The sequence below is a fragment of the Hypanus sabinus genome, chromosome 13 (assembly GCF_030144855.1).
Source record: "Hypanus sabinus isolate sHypSab1 chromosome 13, sHypSab1.hap1, whole genome shotgun sequence".
Classification (NCBI taxonomy): domain Eukaryota; kingdom Metazoa; phylum Chordata; class Chondrichthyes; order Myliobatiformes; family Dasyatidae; genus Hypanus; species Hypanus sabinus.
In genome coordinates this window covers 6,585,955-6,609,044 of record NC_082718.1, presented here as the reverse complement: position 1 = coordinate 6,609,044, position 23,090 = coordinate 6,585,955, and the positions used below count along the sequence as shown (strand labels likewise).

The window sequence follows — 23,090 nt, the reverse complement described above, 5'->3', positions numbered from 1 at the left end:
CACCCCCTGCTGGCCGGAGGGCCGGCTGCGCGACTGCTCACACTCCGGAGACATGCTTCAGGGTTGTCAATAACTACGGGGAGCACACGTTTAAAGAACAGCTTCATCTCACTATATTTTATTCTTCCTACTTTCTCATCTCCTCTTTCAAAAAAAAACACAAGAAGAAATTTACAGTGGCTGATTAACCTACCAACCCGCACATATTTGGGACTTTAGAGGAAACCAGACCTCAGCGGCAGAACCTGCAAAACCACACAGACAGTACATGAGCTCAGGTTTGAACCTGCTTTACTTTGTAAATCATCTTAAACTGACCACTGCAATTTCAGGCCAGGGTTGTTTTCTCTAAATGGATACAAGCAATGTACGGTAGGAAATAACAAACGTTTATTCATGACAGAGGTGTCTGGGATCCGATGATGTGGCTTTAAAGAGAAGATGAAGTGCTTTAATGGAGATCTGAGGAGCTCCACGACGATTTGCTCCGTTGTGTGATTAGCTGAGGTTGAGGTTCCGGGCTTTATGTCACTTTCTTCTAAGTATTGTTACTTGCACCATTTGTGTTTTTATTTCTCTCTGTGCATCGGGTGTGTGCTTGTCTTTCTAATGGGTTCTTTCCAGTTTCTTGTTTTGTGGCTGCTTGAAAGGAGACGAATCTCAAGGTCGTATAATTTATACATACTTTGATAATAAATTCACTTTCAGCGTTGAACTTTGAGGAAGTGATTTGCTTCATCCAAATTTTTCAGTTTCGAAGGTTTTGCCTGAGAAATTAGTGGAGCTAAATACTTTTACAGAGTCCTAAGAAACATCTGAACAAACACTGGCGTCGCTAAGGCACAGACAGCTGGATCAAGTGCTAGTTAACACATTTGGAATACTGTAACTAGGAACAAGAGAAAATCTGCAGATGCTGGTAATCCCAGCAAAATGCTGAAGAACTCAGCAGGCCAGGCAGCATCGATGGAAAAGAGTGTTCTGATATACTGCCGAAAGTTTTCGGCCCGAAATGTCGACTGTGCTCTTTTCCATCGATGCTGCCTGGCCTGCTGAGTTCCTCCGGTATTTTATGTTGGAATAAATAGGATATGATGTCGAAATGGAGGTTGACGGACCTGTTTTCTCTGGTTATATGATCATCTCTGGCTTTTAAAGCACTACACCAAGCTAAGTGAAGCCATTTCTTTCCAAACGTAAGTTAAACAAATGCGGAAACCATAGCTTTTTTCATCACGCTGAAAAATAACAATGTAATTGTAATATAAACGAAATTAGTACAACCATTATCGTGGAGCAGACTATCCAGCAGTGACGCCAGCGGCATCCCGGCCGTTTCCACGGCAACCGCCGCCTTTGCATCCCTCCCCCAGCAACGGCGATCCGTCTCACCTCGGAATAAGCAGCACCCTCATTGGTCACGTTTAAAGGCATAAACCAATCGCGAAAATGTTTGAATGTCAGCGACGGTTACTTTTAGTGGGTCTGGCACTGCGTTGATGTCTTTGTAAATTGCTTCAGGGTTCAGCTAGCAAGGATTTATAAATATGTCACTAAAGAACCCAATCGGAAATCCTGAGGTAAGTGGGAACGACACGCTGATAAAGCGGTTTTATTCTTAGACCCCTGACTCGAGGTATTCTTCCAGCATCCTAACCCTCACCCTAGGTGACGCTGGCTAGGGTCAGGTTTGAAGGGGAGAGGGCATTCTGACCACGAACAACACCGCATTCCGTGTGGCACTGCCCGCCGCCGCGCACGCGCTGTGTGTGGCTGCGGAACTGAGATACCCCCCCACCCCCACCCCCAGCCCCGGGGCCACCCCCTATACCACCACCCCCATCAACTGCTTCTGCAGTACCCCGTCCTCTACCCAGTACTTTGGGCGCTTATTTCACAAGTACATCGAGTTAGAAGTACCATGAAAAACTTTCTTGCAGCATTATCACAGGCTCTTTTGCAACTCGATTTAGAGGACACTCCAACATTCAACCCGTTGTCCTTACGCTTGTAATGTCCTTTAAACAAGGTTTACTTGGACTGATTGGATTAGTTACATTGGACATCATCGGCAGTCCAGATATCATGTTGAAAGGCCTCTTTTTGTGTTGTATTGTACACACAGTTCTCGCCCATTCCAATGCCCCTCTAGTTACGAGCACCAAGTCTGTGCTGACTAAGATGAGAAAATCTGCAGATGCTGGAAATCCAAGCAAAGCACACAAAATGCTGGAGGAACGCAGCAGGTCAGGCAGCGTCTATAGAGAAGAGTAAACAGTCGAGGTGTTGGGCTGAGACCCTTCATCAGGACTGGGGAAAAAATTAGAAGTTAGAGCAAGAAGGTAGGGGAAGGGAAGAAGAAGTACAAGGAAGTAGGTGAAACTGGCGATGGGGAGGAATTGAAGTAAAGAGCTGGGAAGTTGATTGGTGAAAGATAAAGGGCTGGAGGAGGGGGAATCTGAAAGGAGAAGGTAGAAGACCATGGAAGAAAGGGAAGTGGGAGGAGCACCAGAGAAAGGTGATTGGCATGTAAAGAGATGAGGTGAGAGGCGGAAGTGGGAATGATGAGGGGTGGATAGTTACTGGAAGTTTGAGAAATTGATGTTCGTGCAGACAGACAGACATACTTTATTGATCACGAGGGAAACTGGGTTTCGTTACAGCCGCACCAACCAAGAATAGTGTAGAAATATAGCAATATAAAACCATAAATAAATAAATAATAATAAGTTAATTATGCCAAGTGGAAATAAGTCCAGGACCAGCCTATTGGCTCAGGGTGTCTGACACTCCAAGGGAGGAGTTGTAAAGTTTGATGGCCACAGGCAGGAATGACTTTCTATGACGCTCAGTATTACATCTCGATGGAATGAGTCTCTGACTGAATGTACTCCTGTGCCTAACCAGTACATTATGGAGTGGATGGGAGACATTGTCCAAGATGGCATGCAACTTGGACAGACAGAGACTTTATTGATCCCGAGGGAAACTGGGTTTCGTTACAGCCGCACCAACCAAGAATAGTGTAGAAATATAGCAATATAAAACCATAAATAAATAAATAATAATAAGTTAATTATGCCAAGTGGAAATAAGTCCAGGACCAGCCTATTGGCTCAGGGTGTCTGACACTCCAAGGGAGGAGTTGTAAAGTTTGATGGCCACAAGCAGCATCCTCTTTTCAGACACCACCGTCAGAGAGTCCAGTTCCACCCCCACAACATCACTGGCCTTACGAATGAGTTTGTTGATTTTGCTACCCTCAGCCTGCTGCCCCAGCACACAACAGCAAATATGATAGCACTGGCCACCACAGACTCGTAAACATCCTCAGGATCGTCTGGCAGATGTTAAAGGACCTCAGTCTCCTCAGGAAGTAGAGACGGCTCTGCCCCTTCTTGTGGACAGCCTCAGTGTTCTTTGACCAGTCCAGTTTATTGTCAATCAGTTTGCCATTGGTTTCGAGGCTGCCCAGATGGAATATAAGATGTGGCTCCACCAACTGAGTGTTGCCTCATCGCGGCAGTAGGAATGAAATGGGTGACCAGCAGGAGATCCTGCTTTTTCTGGCAGATGGAGTGTAGATGCTCAGTGAAGCAATCGCCCAGTCTATGTTGGGCCTCACTGACATTACCATACCATACCATGGAAGCTATTCCAGAAGCAGTAGATACAATAGATTACACCATTAGATTTGGGTGAACTGTCGCCTCACCTGAAAGAACTGTTTGAGACTTGAATGATAGTGATGGAGGAGGTGTTACGGCGGAAGTGGCACTAGTTCCACTTGCAAGGATAGGTACTAGGAGGGAGTTCAGTGGGGAGGGATGAATGGATAAGGGAATCAATAGGGAGCGATCCCTGAATCAACTGTCTCAATTTACCAATTCTAACCTCACTCCTTCCTAACACACTGCTCTCCACACTCTTTGCATTAATTTTAACCTCACCATCAAACTCACAGATATGGGGTGTGCTGTAGTATTCTGGCAGACTGACTTCAACCTTGCTGAGGCCAGGCGACAACTCACAGACACCTCATCTTTCTTACCTCTCAAACAGGACCCCGCTAAGGAGCACCAGGCCACTGTCAGGCCAGGCCACCAGCACCATCACTGACATTAATTCTGGGGATCTCCCATCCACCGCCACCAACCTCAGTTTCCTTTCTCCGTACCTCCTGTTTCTACCTCCTACCCAAGATCCACAAACCTTCCTGTACCGGTAGACCCATTGTTTCGGCTTGTTCCTGCCCCACTGAACTTGTATCAGCATACCTTGACACATTTTGACCCCATTGGTTCAGTCCCTTCCTATCTACATCTGTTACTTTTCACGTGCTCTGGATCTTTTTCAGTGACTTCAAGTTCCCTGGTCCTGATAGTCTCATTTTCACCATGGATGTCCAGCCCCTATACACCTCCATTCCCCATCAGGAGGGCCTTAGAACTCTCTGTTTCTTTCTAGATAGCAGACGCAACCTGCTCTCCACCACCACCATCAATAGACAATAGGTGCAGGAGTAGGCAATTCGGCCCTTCTAGCCAGCACCACCATTCACTGTGATCATGGCTGATCATACACAATCAGTACCCCGTTCCTGCCCTCTCCCCATATCCCTTGACTCCGCTATCTATAAGAGCTCTATCTAGCTCTATTGAAAGTCTGGCAGAACTTTCAATAAATTCTCCTTCAGCTCCTCCACTTCCACCAAAACAAAGGGCTCTTGCATGGATCTCAGCTATGTAGAGCAGTCTACGTTCCAAGCCCACACCAGTATCACTCCTAACTTTTCCTACGCTACATCAGTGACTTCATTGAGGCTACTTCCTGCACCCATGCTGAGCTCATCAACTTCATCAATTTTGCCTCCAACTTCCACCCTCCCCTCAAATTTACCTGGTTCTTTTCTGACACTTCTCTCATCTTTTCTTCAATCTCTCTGTCATTATCTCTGGAGATAGTTTATCTACTGATATCTTTTATAAACCCACTGATTCTCACAGCTAACTGGACTATACCTCTTCCCACCCTGTCATTTGTAAAATTCCATCTCTCTGTTCCTTCGTCTCCACCTGCTCTTAGGATGAGGCTTTTCACTCCAGAACTAATGAGATGTTCTCCTCCTTCAAAGAAAGGGACTTTGCTTCCTCCACCATCAACGCTGCCCTCACCTGCAGATCTTCCATTTTGCACACGTCTGCCCTAACCCCATCCTCCCACCACCCCACAATGGATGGCATTCCTCTTGTCCTCACATGCCACCCTATCAGCCTCCTCGTACAGCAAATAATTCTCCATAACTTCCACCATCTCCAAAGGGATTCCACCACAAGGCACATCTTTCCCTCTCTCCCCACCCCCACTTTCCACTGTCCGCAGGTATCACTCCCTAAGTAACTTACTGCCTAAACATCCTGCATTCATAATCAACTTATTAATATACATTGCAGTAAGCATCATCTAGTGGCACTGCCTATATAGAGCTGGTACCTCATAACTTCAGTGACATGGGTTTGAAGCTGACGTCAGGTGCCACCTGTGTGCAGTTGCTTGCTTTTCCTGTGACAGTATGACCTTCAGTTTCCTCACTCGTGGGTTATTAGGTTAATTGACCACTGTAAGTTGTCTCTCATGTCTAGATGAGTGATATAACTTGGGGATAGGCTGATAGGAATACTTAGAAATATTAAATCAAATGAGTCAGACAGGATCTTTCCTGGTAAATAAAGCAATGTTGACAATCTTTGATTAATTCCTTTTCCAAGTGTAGATTAATCCTCTTCTTAAAAGTTTTTCCAAAACCTCCTTAAACTAACATTAGACTCACAGACCGATAATTACTGAGCTTAAACATGCTGCTATTCTTAAATAAAGGTGCTACATCTATCATCTAATCATGTGTGTTTAGTTATAATAAAGTCTTAATTATTATCTATTAGTTATACATCTGTTTTCCATCTCATGTCCTGGAAATTTATCCATCACTGGCTCTTAATTCTCATAATTTTATTTTTGAATGACATCCCACTTAAGAGTTCAAAGTACATTTATTATCAAATTATGTTATATTGTACAACCTTGAGATTCATCTCCATGTAGGCAGCCACAAAACAAAGCAACCCAATTGAACCCATTTAAAAAAGACCTCTAAACACTGAAAGTGCAAAGAAAAGAATCACGTGTAGCATGTGCTACACACAGAGCTAGAAATAACAACACGCAGTCTGTAAGTTGCGCTCAACACTAGTTTATTCAAACTTCGCGGCCGCAGTTCAGTTCCCGCCCTGTCCGGGCGGAAATGACGCCAGAAGTGCATTACAAAAGTCTCTTCCCATGCGTGGGCTTTCTCCCCTTGCTGGTGAAGAAGAAGGCCCAGCGCCATTTTGGGGCTGGCCTCTCTGCCAATGCGCGCGCCATTTTGTGAGCCGGTTCGCCTGCGTAGAAAGTGGGTCGCCACACAGGCTAACAAATAGTGTTCAGAACTGAAGTCCACAAAGATTATCATGGAAAAGGATAGAATCAGAAAGGACAAGAAAATTTTTAATTGGGGAAGGGAAAATTATGAGGCTATAAGGCTAGAACTTGCGGGTGTGAATTGAGATGATATTTTTGCAGGGAAATGTACTATGGACATGTGGTTGATGTTTAGGGATATCTTGCAGGATGTTAGGGATAAATTTGTCCTGGTGAGGAAGTTAAAGAATGGTAGGGTGAAGGAACCATGGGTGACAAGTGAAGTGGAAAATCTAATCAGATGGAAGAAGGCAGCATACATGAGGTTTTGGAAGCAAGGATCAGATGGGTCTATTGAGGAATATAGGGTAGCAAGAAAGGAGCTTAAGAAGCGGCTGAGAAGAGCAAGAAGGGGGCATGAAGAAGGCCTTGGCGAGTAGGGTAAAGGAAAACCCCAAGGCATTCTTCAATTATGTGAAGAACAAAAGGATGACAGGAGTGAAGGTAGGACCGATTAGAGATAAAGGTGGGAAATTGTGCCTGGAGGCTGTGGAAGTGAGCAAGGTCCTCAATGAATACTTTTCTTCGGTATTCACCACTGAGAGGGAACTTGATGATGGTGAGGACAATATGAGTGAGATTGATGTTCTGGAGCATGTTGATATTAAGGGAGAGGAGGTGTTGGAGTTGTTAAAATACATTAGGACGGATAAGTCCCAGGGACCTGACAGAATATTCCCCAGGCTGCTCCACGAGGCAAGGGAAGAGGTTGCTGAACCTCTGGCTAGGATCTTTATGTCCTCGTTGTCCACGGGAGTGGTACCGGAGGATTGGAGGGAGGCGAATGTTGTCCCCTCGGTCAAAAAAGGTAATAGGGATAGTCGAGGTAATTATAGACCAGTGAGCCTTACGTCTGTGGTGGGAAAGCTTTTGGAAGAGATTCTTAGAGATAGGATCTATGGGCATTCAGAGAATCATGGTCTGATCAGGGACATGGCTTTGTGAAGGGCAGTTCGTGCCTAACAAGCCTGATAGAGTTCTTTGAGGAGGTGACCAGGCATATAGATAAGGGTAGTGCAGTGGATGTGATCTACATGGATTTTAGTAAGGCATTTGACAAGCTTCCACATGGTAGGCTTATTCAGAAAGTCAGAAGGCATGGAATCCAGGGACGTTTAGCCAAGTGGATTCAGAATTGGCTTGCCTGCAGAAGGCACAGGGTCGTGGTGGAGGGAGTACATTCAGATTGGAGGGTTGTGACTAGTGGTGTCCCACAAGGATCTGTTCTGGGACCTCTACTTTTTGTGATTTTTATTAACGATCTGGATGTGGGGGTAGAAGGGTGGGTTGGCAAGTTTGCAGACGACACAAAGGTTGGTAGTGTTGTGGATAGTGTAGAGGATTGTCGAAGATTGCAGAGAGACATTGATAGGATGCAGAAATGGGCTGTGAAGTGACAGATGGAGTTCAACCCGGAGAAGTGTGAGGTGGTACACTTTGGAAGGACAAACTCCAAGGCAGAGTACAAAGTAAATGGCAGGAAACTTGATAGTGTGGAGGAGCAGAGGGATCTGGGGATACATGTCCACAGATCCCTGAAAGTTGCCTCACAGGTAAATAGGGTAGTTAAGAAAGCTTATGGGGTGTTAGCTTTCATAAGTCGAGGGATAGAGTTTAAGAAACGTGATGTAATGATGCAGCTCTATAAAACTATAGTTAGGCCACACTTGGAGTACTGTGTCCAGTTCTGGTCGCCTCAGTATAGGAAGGATATGGAATCATTGGAAAGGGTACAGATGCTGCCTGGTTTAGAGAGTATGGATTATGATCAGAGATTAAGGGAGCTAGGGCTTTACTCTTTGGAGAGAAGGAGGATGAGGAGTCATGATAGAGGTGTACAAGATATTAAGAGGAATAGACAGAGTGGACTGCCAGCACCTCTTCCCCAGCACACCACTGCTCAGTACACGAGATCATGGCTTTAAGGTAAGGGGAGGGAAGTTCAAAGGGGATATTAGAGGAAGGTTTTTCACTCAGAGAGTGGTTGGTGTGTGGAATGCACTGCCTGAGTCAGTGGTGGAAGCGGATACACTCGTGAAGTTTAAGAGACTACTAGACACGTATATGGAGGAATTTAAGGTGAGGGATTATATGGGAGGCAGGGTTTGAGGGTCGGCACAACATTGTGGGCTGAAGGGCCTGTAATGTGCTGTACTATTCTATGTTCTATGTTCTAAAGAGAGTCTGTCCATAGGTCCTGAGTTCAGCACACGGCTGAGTAAACGTCACGGAGCAGCAAGCCGAACTGACCTGTTCCTCGCGTCATGCCTCGACACCCTGACCTTTTCAATCTGGTCCAGCACTTAAGTTATCATCCAGACATTGGGTTCCGTTGTTTCAATGTGCTATGGGGCCTGGTATCCGCGGCCTCAATTTGGCCAGACACTTAAGTTGGTCAAACCTTGGATCTTCCCCACTGTTGACAATGCTGCCTTGCCCTGCTTTAGTTCTACTGCATCCAATTGCCTCCAAGTCCAAAAGGAAGCTACAGGTTATTGTTTGCTTAGCAGAAAAAGTGATTATTGAATTGAATTGACTTTATTTCTTACATCCTTCACATGTATAAGGAGTAAAAATCTTTACATTAGGCCTCTGTCTATATGAGCAGTCATAGTAATTTATAATAAATAGAACAGTCAATGTAACGGAAGTACCCTCAAATCAGCGTGAGTTCATCAGTCTGATGGCCTGCTGGACGAAGCTGTTCCAGAGCCTGTTGGTCCTGGCTTTTATGCTGTGGTACTGTTTCCTGGTTGGCAGCAGCTGGAATAGTTTGTGGTTGGGGTAACTCGGGTCCCCAATGATCCTTCGGGCCCTTTTATCACACCTGTCCTTGTAAATGTCCTGAATCATGGGAAGTTCTCAACTACAGATGAGCTGGGCTGTCCGCACCACTCTGCAGAGTCCTGCCATTAAGGGAGGTACATTTCCCATACCAGGCAGTGATGCAGCCTGTCAGGATGCTCTCAATTGTGCCCCTGTAGAAAGTGCTGAGGATTTGGGCACTCATGCCAAACTTCCTCAGCCGTCTGGTGTGAAAGAGGCGATGTAATGCCTTTTTCACCACACAGCTGGTATGTGCAGACCACGTGAGATCCTCGGTGATATGGATGCTAAGGAACTTAAGGCTGTTCATCCTCTCAACCCCAGATCCATTGATGTCAGTAGGAGTTAGCCTGTCTTCATTCCTCCTGTAATCCACAACCAGATCCTGTGTTTCTATGACATTGAGGGAGAGGTTGTTTTCTTGACACTACTCTGTCAGAGAGATGACTTCTTCCCTGGAGGCCACCTCATTATGATTTGAGATTAGGCCAATCAATGTAGTCTTATCGGAAAATTTAATTATCAGATTAGAGCTGACAATGAAAAAAGGATGTCTTCTACAACAGGATAATGATCCTAAACACACCTCAAAATCCACAATGGACTACCTCAAGAGGCGCAAGCTGAAGGTTTTGCCATGGCCGTCACAGTCCCTTGACCTAAACATCATCGAAAATCTGTGGATAGACCTTAAAAGAGCAGTGCATGCAAGACAGCCCAAGAATCTCACAGAACTAGAAGCTTTTTGCAAGGAAGAATGGGAGAAAATCCCCCAAACAAGAATTGAAAGACTCTTAGCTGGCTACAGAGAGCATTTACTAGCTGTGATACTTGCCAAAGGGAATGTTACTAAGTACTGACCATGCAGGGTGCGCCCAAACTTTTGCTTCGGGCCCTTTTCCTTTTTTGTTATTTTGAACCGTAAAAGATGGAAATGAAAAAGTAATCTTGCTTAAAATATTAAAGAAATGTGTCATCTTTAACTTTATACCTTTTGGAAATCAGGTCATCTTTTACCCACTTAGCTATTCACAGTAACAGACATTTTGACCAGGGGTACCCAAACTTTTGCATGCCACTGTATGTCCTGAAATTCTTGTTCTCCACAGACATTCCACAAAAACAGAAGAGTGCCCCAAAGAATGAATGACAGTTAAAATGTTGGAATCCCAAAGCCCTCTACTCCCGCCCCCCACACACAAGCAGCGGCAAAGTAATGACCATACCTCTCTCCTGCCCACTTCTGCAAAAAAGCATCAGCACCCACCAAGCAAGCAATAGCAAAGGCCCCTGTGAAGACCATGATCTGCAGTACAACAGAAATTAATCATTTACCTGACAGTTCGACCTGCCACAGGCTCTCTCTCACTAATTAAAAAAAGTTGACCCCTTTCACTGCAAGAGGGAAGACATAACAAAGCAACTCGCTGATTTACAGTGTTCAAAATCTGTCATGCTGCTTTTTTTTCCTGAGTTCTCCATTCAGAAAATTGGCAACAATCTCTCCAGCACCAATGAGAGACAGACAGAGAGAGAGAGAGGGAGAGAGAGAGAGACTGCATTTCGCCAAGTACAAAGTCTCCAGTGGCTGATCCACTGCTCCAGATGTTTAATTTTTCCTGCGTCACTTCAGTCGGTGACACCGACTTAGAATCAGCCTGTCCACAAGCTGAGAAACCCTGGAACCCTGAAGGTGCGCTCGTCTTCTTGGATGAGTCCTTGGGATATGAAAACCAGCTGGCCGTGAACCCCCAGGAGCGGGTTCCATCCCACAAAGAACTGAAATCTGAGTGTAACTCCAGGTTAGGGTCTTAAGCAGAACTCCATCCACTGTGAAAGAGAAAAGGAGAGTCATCAAAGGTAGAAATTAAGTTGTTTTCATAGAAGAACGTGAAGGAGTTGCCACTGAGCGCCAACATAACTCAACCCTGCCTCTCAATGCATTGTTGTAATGAATTGATCTGTACGGATGATGTGCAAGACAAGTTTTTCACTGTACCTCGGTAATATTAATTTACCAATTTCCTCAGTGCCAGTTTCTTTCTATCTGGTTCTTCATTTGGCCATGTGATTTTATAATGTGGTTCAAAGTCAAGATATTCATTTGGGTCTTTTTGTAGTTTTATTGTACATGTATTTATCATTTGCATTTGCTTTGTTCTCTCTGTAGTTTCTAAAGAAAAGAGTCGTACCAAATCCGAAGTACAATTATGTCCGAGCACGGATTGATACTGGTAAATTGATGGAATTTTCATAGTGATTTATATTGAGGGAAAGATCAACAGATAAATTCTGAACATAAATAAATTGTGCAATAGTGCTTTATTTTCATATTTAATGTGATAACGACATCCTTAAGATGTTTCACAGAAGCTTTACCAAACAAAAAAAAATTATGTCAATAAAGAGACTTTGGGTCATATAACCAACAGGTGGGTTGATTTTTTATTTCAGAAGAGGATAGAGATATTAGAAACATTCATCGAGAATGTCCCAGTGTAGGGTTTTGGTTACAGAAAGCACAGCTGCCCATAGTTTGAAGATTGCTGGTTTTACTTTTACTCCCACTTGTTTTAATGCCTTAATGTTCTGTAGTATGGTAAAGGACAGATTATCATTGCTATTTGTCTGACATCTCTTTCAATGTCTCTGTCACCACTTTGCACTCTGGGTAGGGAAATCAATTTATTTATATGATCTGATTATTTCCAATGACACACTTATTAGTCTTTCGATTCATTTCCATTAATTTTGTATTGCCATTTGCTCACTTTCAGCCCAAACCTTTGATGTGCCATTCCTTCTAAATGATTCAAGATAGCAAACTAATGACATCATCATAATCCCCAAATAGGAATACAAGAATTCATCAAATTTCCCTCTTATTATGGTTTCTTTTAAAGCAACAAAATGTAGCCTTATTTCATCCTGAAGATAATGCTGAAGCTTTTGGGATGTTACATAGAGGAACACTCTTTATAGTAACTGTGTGATGTTCAATCATTCCTCAGGCCATTAAGTATAGGAAACAGGGACTGTACTTGCCTGGCAGAAAAAAAAAATAGATATCCAAATCCAGCCGGTAGATGGAGAAACTGTGACTGAAAGAGGAAATAATCAGAGAATACTTGACAAAATAAAACAAACAATAAACAGCATTTCATCAGGGACTTGAAACAGAATCAGCAATACATGATAACTGCATATGAAATCGCCATATCTCTTAAGGTTAACTGAAGCAAACTGGGTGGTTGTTCCTGGCAGACTAGGATAACAGAATGCACCCGATAACATCCCAAGCAAGCAGGGCTATTGCCAGGGCATCCGAATCAAAGCAGATACAGCAAAAATATCTGATCTTCAAGAAGGTGATCCTGATGTTAGCCTGAAGTCATACAATCCATCAAGGCAAAAAAAAAAGTTGGGTGGCTGGCAATGATGCTGAAAGGGAAGAAACACACATGATGCTCGAAGAAGTTAAAAATTGAGTATTGATGTTCCTTACTAGTAAAGCCTTGGACAAAAATTATGCATATAGGATATTTAGCAGCTCACATTATCCATAAGCAACAGACTGATTTCAGACAACGGGAGATACTTGAAAAGAATGAAATAGGCCTATTTAAGCCAAATTTGTAGCTTTCTACAAATACTTTTTCTATCAATCCTTCTGGATGATTATTTCACAAGGAACAGTTTAGATAACATTCTGTCCTAAATATCTTTCCATAACAAATATCTTGTTGCTGGATTTTATTTTACTGCTACTTTCAATGAATGGAATATTCTGTAAAGCTGTCCAGTAATAGAAAATGTGAGTGTCACTTTGAAGATGGCACAACCTTCAAAGAAAGCAAGACTATATTAAGTTGACTCTGATAGCATTCTTCACTGCAGGTCAGATTGCCTAGCTAAGAGGAGGAGTGGGAGTTTCAGGAGGATATTGGGGTAAAATGGTTCATCTGGTTCCATTTATACAGTATACAACCTGAAATACTCGCCTTCACAGACATCCACAAAAAACAAAAGAACCCCAAAAGAATGAACGACAAGAAAAGAAACATTAGAACCTCAAAAAATCCTCTTCCCCCCCCATTCTATTCTATTCCCATTCTTCCTACCAAAATGTAACAATCCCATTTCTCAGCATTAACTTTCATTTGCCATTTTTCTTCCTATTCCACCAAACTATATCTCTTAAATATCCCCATAATTTATTGTACCTGCATTGTATTGTGTACACACAAGCTCATATCTATAATTTGTATTACAAAGGTATTGATTCCAGTAATAATCCCTGAGAGTATCCACTGATCACGTCTAACTGCTTCACCACCCGGCTAGGTAGGCAGAGAACTGAATTGTTTTAGTGCTGTTGGCCAGCAGTACAAGCATTCATTGGCATATGCCTCCCTAACTGTGCAATGCTTCCACAGTGTAACTGCTGTGCACTTCTAACCATTGAGTTTATTATCATGGAGAATTCTCCAGACTAGAAATAACTGTGCAGCTAAGTAACTTGCTTCTGTGATACCCAATAGGAAAGAACAAAAAAAGATTGTAGAATTCAGGTTGTCTGTTTACAGGTGGAACAACTGTTGCTGCTCCCCTACAAAGGCCTAGCTGCTTTGTACCCAGCCAAGATGAAACTTTGCGCAGTCAGGAGTATTTTCTCAGCACACTCAGTGCTAGCTGTGTTGGTGGTCTCTGCCTGTGTCCTTGAGGTTTCACTCCACAGAGCCATAGGTGGTTGGTGTGAGCATTTCTTCATTGCTGTGGGAACATCAGTGGCCAAAATATTTGCGGCTGGTTCCCAGTACAGCGGCAGAGAGAACATATGTTTGTGCCAGCTCCTCACAAAGCATCTCTGTCAAAAATATATTTCTTTGTAATGTCATAATCTTGTCTTTGTAGCAAATACAGTGCTCAAAGTATTATATTTCAATGCACCGAGTATAAGAAATAAGGTGGATGATCTTGTTGCAATATTACAGATTGTCGGGTATGATGTTGCGGCCATCACTGAATCTTGGCTGAAGGATTGTTGCAGTTGGGAGCTGAATGTCCAAGGTTGCACCTTGTATCGGAGGGATAGGAAGGTAGGCAGAGGAGATGGCATGTTTGTCCTGGTGAAGAATCAAAACCAGTAGAAAGAATAGGTGACATAGGATCAGAAGATATTGTAAGAAACTACAAGGGTAAAAGGACCCTGATGGCAATTATATACAAGCCTCCCAAATGTAGCTGGGATGTGGACCACAGATTACAATGGGAAATGGAAAAGGCATATCAAAAGGGCAATGTTATGATAATCATGAGAGATTTCAATATGCACGTCGATTGGGGAAATCAGGTTGGTAATAGATCTCAACAGAGTGAGTTTGTTGAATGCTTACAAGATGTCTTTTTAGAGCAGTTCGTCATTGAGCCTACTAGGGCATCAGCTATAACAGATTGGATACTATGTAATGAACCAGAGGTAATTGGGGAGTTTAAGGTAGAAGAACACTTAGGAGACAGTGAAAGGGAGGGGGATCTCATTTAAACAGAGCAGTTTCTTTTGCCAGAGGGAAGTGAATTGGTAGAATTTATTACTACCAGTAGCTGAGAAGGCCAGGACATTAGTTGTGTTTAAGGCAGAGCTAGATTGGTTCTTGATTGGACATGATATCCAAGGTAATGGGAACAGGCCAGGGACTGGGGTTGAGGAGGGAAAATAAAAAGATCAGCTATGATTAAATGGCAGAGCAGACCCTATGGGCCAAATGGCCTAATTCTACTGTCTTTTGGTCTTTTCAGCTCTGATTCCATGAGCAACCTTGTTCAAAGGAATAGATTGTGAATGCTAAACATATTTATGACTTTGCTGGCAACACGAGTGAATCTGCAGATGCTGGAAATAAATAGAAAACGCAAAATGCTGGCAGAACTCAGCAGGCTAGACAGCATCTATGTGAGGAGGTAATAATGACGTTTCGGGCCGAAACCCTTCATCAGGAGTGAAGTAACATGGGATGGTCGGGGGGGGATAAGAAGTTGGGGGAGGGATAAAGTAGAGAGCTGGGAAGTGATTGGCTGGAGGGAAATGGGCTAGGGGGAAGGTGGAGAATTATGGGAAATAAAAGAGAAAGAAAGGTAGGGCTGGGTGGAGAGATTATAGTGAGGGGGGGAAAAGAGAGAGAAAGAGAACCGGACTAAAATAATAGATAAGGATGGGGGGGGGAAGGGATGTCAACGGAGGTCAGTGAGTCAGATGTTCATGCCGGCAGGAAGGAGGCTACCTAGGCGGGAGATAAGGTATTGCTCCATCGACCTGTGTGTGGCCTCATCTTGACGGTAGAGGAGGCCATGGACAGACATGTCGGAGTGGGAGTGGTCTGTGGAATTGAAGTGTGTGGCCATAGGGAGATCCCGCCACTGCTGGAGGACCGTACGCCGGAGTCACATCGGGAGCAGCAGATACAGTATATCACAGTATAGAGTGGGGGGGAGGGGAAGATGTAGTTGGTGGTGGGATCACGTAGGAGGTGGCAGAAGTTACGGAGGATTATGCATTGGATCTGTAGGCTGGTAGGGTGATAGGTGAGGAACATCTTCCCCTCCCCCCCACTCTCGGCTTTCCGCAGGGATCGCTCCCTACGCGACTCCCTTGTCCATTCATTCCCCCCCCCCATCCCTCCCCACGGACTTCCCTCCGGGCACTCATCCCTGCAAATGGAAGAAGTGCTACACCTGCCCCCACACTTCTTCCCTCACCACCATCCCAGGCCCCAGACAGCCCTTTCAGGTGAGGCACCACTTCACCTGCGAGTCATCTGGGGTGATATACTGTATCTGGTGCTCCCGATGTGGCCATTTATACATTGGGGAGATCTGCCGCAGACTAGGAAACCGTTTCGCCGAGCACCAGCGCTCAGTCCTCCAGCAGTGGCGGGATCTCCCTGTGGCCACACACTTCAATTCCACAGACCACTCCCACTCCGACATGTCTGTCCATGGCCTCCTCTACCGTCAAGATGAGGCCACACGCAGGTCGATGGAGCAATACCTTATCTCCCGCCTAGGTAGCCTCCTTCCTGCCGGCATGAACATCTGACTCACTGACCTCCATTGACATCCCTGCCCCCCCATCCTTACCCCCATCCCTATCTATTATTTTAGTCTGGTTCTCTTTCTCTCTCTTTTTCCCCCCTCACTATAATCTCTCCCCCCAGCCCTACCTTTCTTTCTCTTTTATTTCCCATAATTCTCCACCTTCCCCCAGCCCATTTCCCTCCAGTCTATCACTTCCCAACTCTCTACTTTATCCCTCCCCCCACTTCTTATTCCCCCCCGACCATCCCATGTTACTTCACTCCTGATGAAGGGTTTCAGCCCAAAACGTTGTTATTACCTCCTCCCATAGATGCTGTCTGGCCTGCTGAGTTCTGCCAGCATTTTGTGTTTTATGACTTTGCTGCTTTTTTTGTTTGTTGGACAATTCAGTGTGATTGGATCCCAATCTACCTACTTAAACTGGTATCCTTCTGATTTTGCATAGACAATCAAACCAGCTTAAATTTCCTTAGAGGTGGGATTAAAGTTGCATCCCAAGTTTCACTGAGATGCTTGTTGCAATTTTTTAATGTAGGCAAAAGCATCAAATGTGATACAGCTGATTGCATGATGAACTCAGTTACAAAAGTTTTTCTGCAGGCTGTGGGCACTATTCTAACAATGTAAGTTTCAGACCCGAGGCTGCGGGAGTTAAATAAGTGAGTGACTGGCAGGGAAGGGGTGGGAGGAGTTCAGATAGTAGAAAGCACCCCTGTGGCCATCCCCCACAGTATTCGTTATCTCGTTTTGGATGCTGCTGGGGTGGGGGGGTGACCTGACACAGGACAACCACGGAGATTGAGTCTCTGGCACTGAGCCTGGTTCCTTGGTGCAGAAATAAGAGAAGAAAATAAGGAATGCAGTAGTCGTAGTGGATTCCATAGTGAGGGGAACAGACAGGAGGTTCTTTCAGCCTGATAGGGATACCCACATGGTGTGTTGCCTCCCAGGTGCCAAGGTACAGGATGTCTCTGATTGGGTGCAGAGGACTGTGAAGGGAGAGGGTGAACAGCCGGAAGTCTTGGTACATGTTGGTACCAATGACATAGGTAGAAAAGGGGAGGAGGTCCTGAAGAGAGAATTCAGGGAGTTGGGTAGGAAGCTGAAAAGGACCTCCAGGGTAGTGATCTCAGGATTGCTGCCCGTGCCACGTGCTAACAAGTGCAAAAATAGCATGATCAGGCATATTAATACTTGGTGTAGGGGGCAGGGCTTCTGGTTCATGGATCATTGGGGCCTCTTCTAGGGGAGGTACAACCTGTACAAAAAGGACGGATTACACCTGAACCCAAAGAGGTCCAATATCCTAGCAGGCAAGTGTAATAGAGCTGTTCAGGAGGGTTTAAGCTAATTTGGCAAGAGGATGGGAACCGGAGTGATAGGGCTGAGGAAATAAATCAAAGATAGCGTGCAACAGAGATGATAGAAAGGACAGGCAGGAGATGAGGCATAATCACAGTCAGTGGGATGAGTTACAGGGCAATAGAAGTGTGGTGCAGTTAAAACAGGAAGTAACAAATACTGGTCTGAAAGTGTTATATTTCAATGCACACAGCATAAGAAATAAAATGAATGATCTTGAAATTCAACCGCATGTTCACAAGTATGACGTTGTGGCCGTCTCTGAAACATGGTTAAAGAATGGTTGCCATTGGGAACTGAACGTCCCAACAATGAGAATATACGGTGTATCGCAAAGATAAGTTAGTAGGCAGAGGGAATGGCCCTGTGTTTAAGAAATAATAATAAATCATTAGAAAGGGATGACATTGGATCGGAAGGTGTAGAATCTCTATGGGTTGAGTTAAGAAATGGCAAGGGTAAAAGGGCCCTAACATTGATGAAGGAAGAGCAGTAGATGTAATGTATATGGATTTCAGCAAGGCATTTGATAAGGTACCCCATGCAAGGTTTATTGAGAAAGTAAAGAGGCATGAGATCCAAGGGGACATTGCTTTGTGGATCCAGAACTGGCTTGCCCACAGAAGGCAAAAGAGTGGTTGTGGATGGGTCATATTCTGCAAGGAGGTCGGTGACCAGTGGTGTGCTTCAGGGATCTACCCTGGGACCCTTACTCCTCGTGATTTTTATAAATGACCTAGATGAGGGAGTGGAGGGATGGGTTAATAAGTTTGCTGATGACACAAAGGTTGGAGGTGTTGTGGATAGTGTGGAGGGTTGTCAGAGGTTACAGCAGTACACTGATAGGATGCAAAACTGGGCTGAGAAGTGGCAGATGGAGTTCCACCCAGGTAAGTGTGAAGTGGTTCACTTTGGTAGGTCAAATATGATGGCAGAATATAGTATTAATGGTAAGACTCTTGGTAGTGTGGAGGATCAGAGGGATCTTGGGGGTCCAAGTCCATAGGACGCTCAAAGCAGCTGCGCAGGTTGACTCTGTGGTTAAGAAGGCATATGGTGTATTGGCCTTCATCAATCGTGGAGTTGAACTTGGGAGCCGAGAGATAATGTTACAGCTGTTATAGAACCCTAGTCAGACCCCATTTGGAGTACTGTGCTCGGTTCTGGTCACCTTGCTACAGGAAGGATATGGAAACCATAGAAAGGGTGCAGAGGAGATTTTCAAGGATGTTTCCTGGATTAGGGAGCATGCCTTATGAAAACAGGTTGAGTGAACTTGGTCTTTTTGGAGCGACAGAGGATGAGAGGTGACCTGATAGAGGTGTATAAGATGATGAGAGGCATTGATCATGTGGATAGTCAGAGGCTTTTTCCCAGGGCTGAAATGGTTGCCACAGGAGGACACAGGTTTAAGGTGCTGGGGAGTAGGTACAGAGGAGATGTCAGGGGTAACTTTTTTACTCAGAGTGGTAAGTGCATGGAATGGGCTGCTGGCAACGGTGGTGGAGGTGGATACGATAGGGTCTTTTAAGATACTTTTGGATAGGTACATGGAGCTTAGAAAAATAGAGAGCTATGGGTAAGCCTAGTAATTTCTAAGGTAGGGACATGATCAGCACAACTTTGTGGGTCGTGGGGCCTGTATTGTGCTGTAGGTTTTCTATGTTTCTAATGGCAGTTGTATACAGGTCTCCAAACAGCAGCTGGGATGTGGATTACAAACTACAGCAGGAGATAGAAAAGCCCTGTCAGAAGGGCAATATCATGATAATTGTTGGGGATTTTAACATGAAAGTAGATTGAGAAAACCAGGCCAGTACTGGACCTCAAGAGAGACAATTTGTAGAATGTCTAAGGGATGGCTTTTTCGAACCACTTGTTTTTGAGCCCACTAGGCTGTGCTGTGCTGGATTGGGTGTTTTGCAATGATCTAGAGGTGATAAGAGAGCTCAAGGTTAAGGAACTCTTAGGGAACAATGATCACAATATGATCAAGTTCACTTTGAAATTTGAGAAGGACAAACCAAATTCCAGTGTGTCGGTATTTCAGTGGAATAAGGGAAATTACAGTGGCATGAGAGGGGAACTGGCCAAGGTTGACTGGAAAGAGACACCAGCAGGAAGGACACCAGAGCAGCAGTGGCTGAAGTTTCTGTGAAAAATGAGGGAAGTGCAAGACAGATATATTCCAAAAAAGAAGAAATTTTCGAATAGAAGAAGGACACTACCGTGGCTGACAAGTGAAGTCAGAGCCAAAGTAAAAGCAAAAGAGAGGGCATGCAAGAAAGCCAGAGTTAGTGGGAAGATAGAGGATTGGGAAGCTTTTAAAAACTTGCAGAAGGAAATGAAGCAAGTCATTAGGAAGGAAAAGATAAATTATGAAAGGAAGATACTAAAAGCTTTTTTAAGTATATAAAGGGTAAAAGTGAGTTGATAATAGATAGAGGACCAATAGAAAATGATGCTGGAGATATTGTAATGAGAGACGCAGAGGTGGCAGAGGAACTGAATGGGTGTTTTGCATCAGTCTTCACAGTGGAAGACATCTGTAGTATACCAGACATTCAAGAGTGTCAGGGAAGGTTGTGCAGTGAAAATTACAACTGCGAAGGTGCTCAGGAAGCTTAATGGTCTGAGGGTGGATAAGTTTCCTGGACCTGATAGAATGCACCCTCGGGTTCTGAAGGAAGTAGCTGGAGAAATGGCAGCGACATTAACAATGATCTTTCAAGAATTGATAGATTCTGGCATTCTACTGGATGAATAGAAAATTGCAAATGTTACTCCGCTATTTAAAAAGTATAGGAGGCAGCAGAACAGAAACTATAGACCTATCAGCTTGACATCAGTGGTTGGAAAGTTGTTAGAATCAATAGTTAGGGATGAGATTATGGAGTACCTGGAGGCACATGACAAGATAGGCCAAAGCCAGCATGGTTTCCTGAAAGGAAAATCCTGTCTGGCTAATCTACTGCAATTTTTTGAGGAAATTATAAGCAGGGTAGACAAAGGAGATGCAGTAGATGTAGTGTACTTGGATTTTCAGAAGGCCTTTGACGAAGTGCTGCACATGAGGCTGCTTAGCAAGATAAGATTCCATGGAATTGCAGAAAAGTTACTAGCATGAGTGGAGCATTGGTTGATCGGCAGAACGCAGAGAGTGGGAATAAAGGGATCCTATTCTGGCTAGCTGCCCATTACCAGTGGAGTTCTGTAGGGGTCGGTGTTGGGACCGCTGCTTTTTATGATATATGTCAATGATTTGGACGATGTGATTAATCGATTTGTAGCTAGATTTGCTGATGATGCAAAGAAAGGTGGAGGAGCGGGTTGTGTTGAAAAAACAGAGAGCCTGCAGAGAGACTTAGATAGTTTAGGGAAATGGATAAAGAAGTGGCAAATGAAATACAATGTTGGAAAATGTACGGTCATGCACTTTGGTGGAAGAAAATAAATGGGCAGACTATTATTCAGATGGGGAGAGAATTCAAAATGCAGAGATGCAAAGAGACTTGGGAGTCCTTGTGCAAGATACCCTAAAGGTTAACCTCCAGCTTGAGTCGGTGGTGAAGAAGGCGAATGCAATGTTGGCATTCATTTCTAGAAGTATGGTATATAAGAGCAGGGATGTAATGTTAAAGCTCTATAAGGCACTCATGAGACCATACTTGGAGTATTGTGTGCTGTTTTGGGCTCCTTTTAGAAAGTATATTCTGACATTGGAGAGGGTTCAGAGAAGATTCACGAGAATGATTCCAGGAATGAAAGGGTTACTGTATGAGAAACGTCTGGCAGCTCTTGGGCTATATTCCCTGGAGTTCAGGAGTTTGAGGGAGGATCTTATAGAAACATTCTGAATGTTAAAAGGCCTGAACGGGTTAAATATGTCAAATTTATTTCCCATGGTAGGGGATTCTAGGACATGAGGGTACAACTTAAGAATTGAAGGATTTCCCTTTAGAACTGAGATGCAGAGAAATTACTTTAGTCAGAGGGTGGTAAATCTGTGGAATTCGTTGCCACGAGCGACTGTGGAGGCCAAGTTATTTGATGTATTTATGGCAGAGATAGGTGGGGATGTGGAAGCAGGGGAGTGGGGATGACTAGAAGAATGGATCAGCCCACGATTGAATGGCAGAGCAGACTTGATGGGCCAAATGGCCTACTTCTGCTCCTATATCTTATGATCTTATGGAGATCTTCCTGCCAATCTCTTTCCAGGAGCACCTGAGAGTATACCAGAAGATTTTTTGTTGTCCCTTTACTAAAACAACATGCTTATTATGGGTATTATTCTTTATCAACTATTCCAAGTTCCTGACCCTAGGAGCATTATCCCAACCCCTTCCTAGTAAATGTCACATAAGAAGGTAGGAGCAAAAATAGGCCATCCCTCTAATCCCTGAAGCCTGCCCCATTATTCAATCTAACCACTGATGCCTGTCCCATTATTAATAAATAGAGATTTAACTCCTCTCTGCAGTTCCCCACATCTCAATTCCCTGATCTTTCAAAAATGTATCTAACACCCCTTTAAATACCTCCACAACCCTCTGGGGCAGAGATTGCTGCCCATTGCAAGAAGAAATTTAAACAACAGCTCCTTCCTTTGTTAATTTGACCTCTTTTCAGGACTTCCTCACTGGTGGAAACATCTCAACGTCTATTCTATCATGCCCTACAGGATCTTATATGCGTCAATAAAATCGCCTCTCATTCTTCGAAACAATCACTGCAGGTATATCCTTTTTATAACCCTCATTCTAGAAATTATCCTAATGGATCTTATCTGGACTGCCAGAAAATGTGGTTGTGTCTTTTCTTTTATAAGGTGACCAAAACTGTACGTGGTACTCCAGGTGCAGCCTCACCAACATCCTGTACAGCTATAACAATACTTCGCTTTTTAATCTCCGTTCAGCCCGAAATAAAGACCACTGTTATTTGGCTTCTGAACCTACTGCCATACTTGGATCTTAACTATTATTTATGCATGATAAGATTTAGATCCTTCTACAACATACTCATTTATAATTTCATTCCATTTATAAAATGGTTTGCTCTTTGATTCCTCTTACTGAAGTGCATGACTTCACACTCTCTCACATTAAACTCCATTTGCCAAATTTTAGCCCACCCTATCTGAATCTCCTGCAGAGTGCAAATGTCCTCTTGGCAACATGCCCTCTTACTTTTTTGTATAATTGGCAAACTTGGATAACTTCTACGCTGACTCCTCCAAGTCATTCATATTGATGGTAAATAATTGGGGATGGCAAGTTGATCTTTGA

The 23,090-nt window shown here is 44.0% G+C and overlaps 1 protein-coding gene across 5 annotated transcripts in view; it reads left to right on the top strand.

Annotated features, from left to right (window-relative positions):
* Positions 1 to 71: 71 nt before the first annotated feature.
* The window catches only part of cep41 (centrosomal protein 41), a 61,490-nt gene continuing 38,471 nt past the window's right edge, over positions 72 to 23,090 (top strand). Inside the window, exons 1-3 of one of the 5 annotated variants that reach the window (XM_059987063.1) lie at positions 72 to 278; positions 11,513 to 11,576; positions 22,432 to 22,537. Coding sequence is in view for 2 of the 5 variants with exons in the window: in XM_059987064.1 (XP_059843047.1) it covers positions 1,548 to 1,580; positions 11,513 to 11,576 (97 nt within the window). In the remaining 3 variants the exon portion in view is untranslated. Of the gene's footprint in view, positions 279 to 1,403; positions 1,581 to 11,512; positions 11,577 to 14,336; positions 14,442 to 22,431; positions 22,538 to 23,090 lie in introns of those variants that run through there. The other 4 variants (XM_059987062.1, XM_059987061.1, XM_059987064.1 and 1 more) reach the window with 4 other exon arrangements.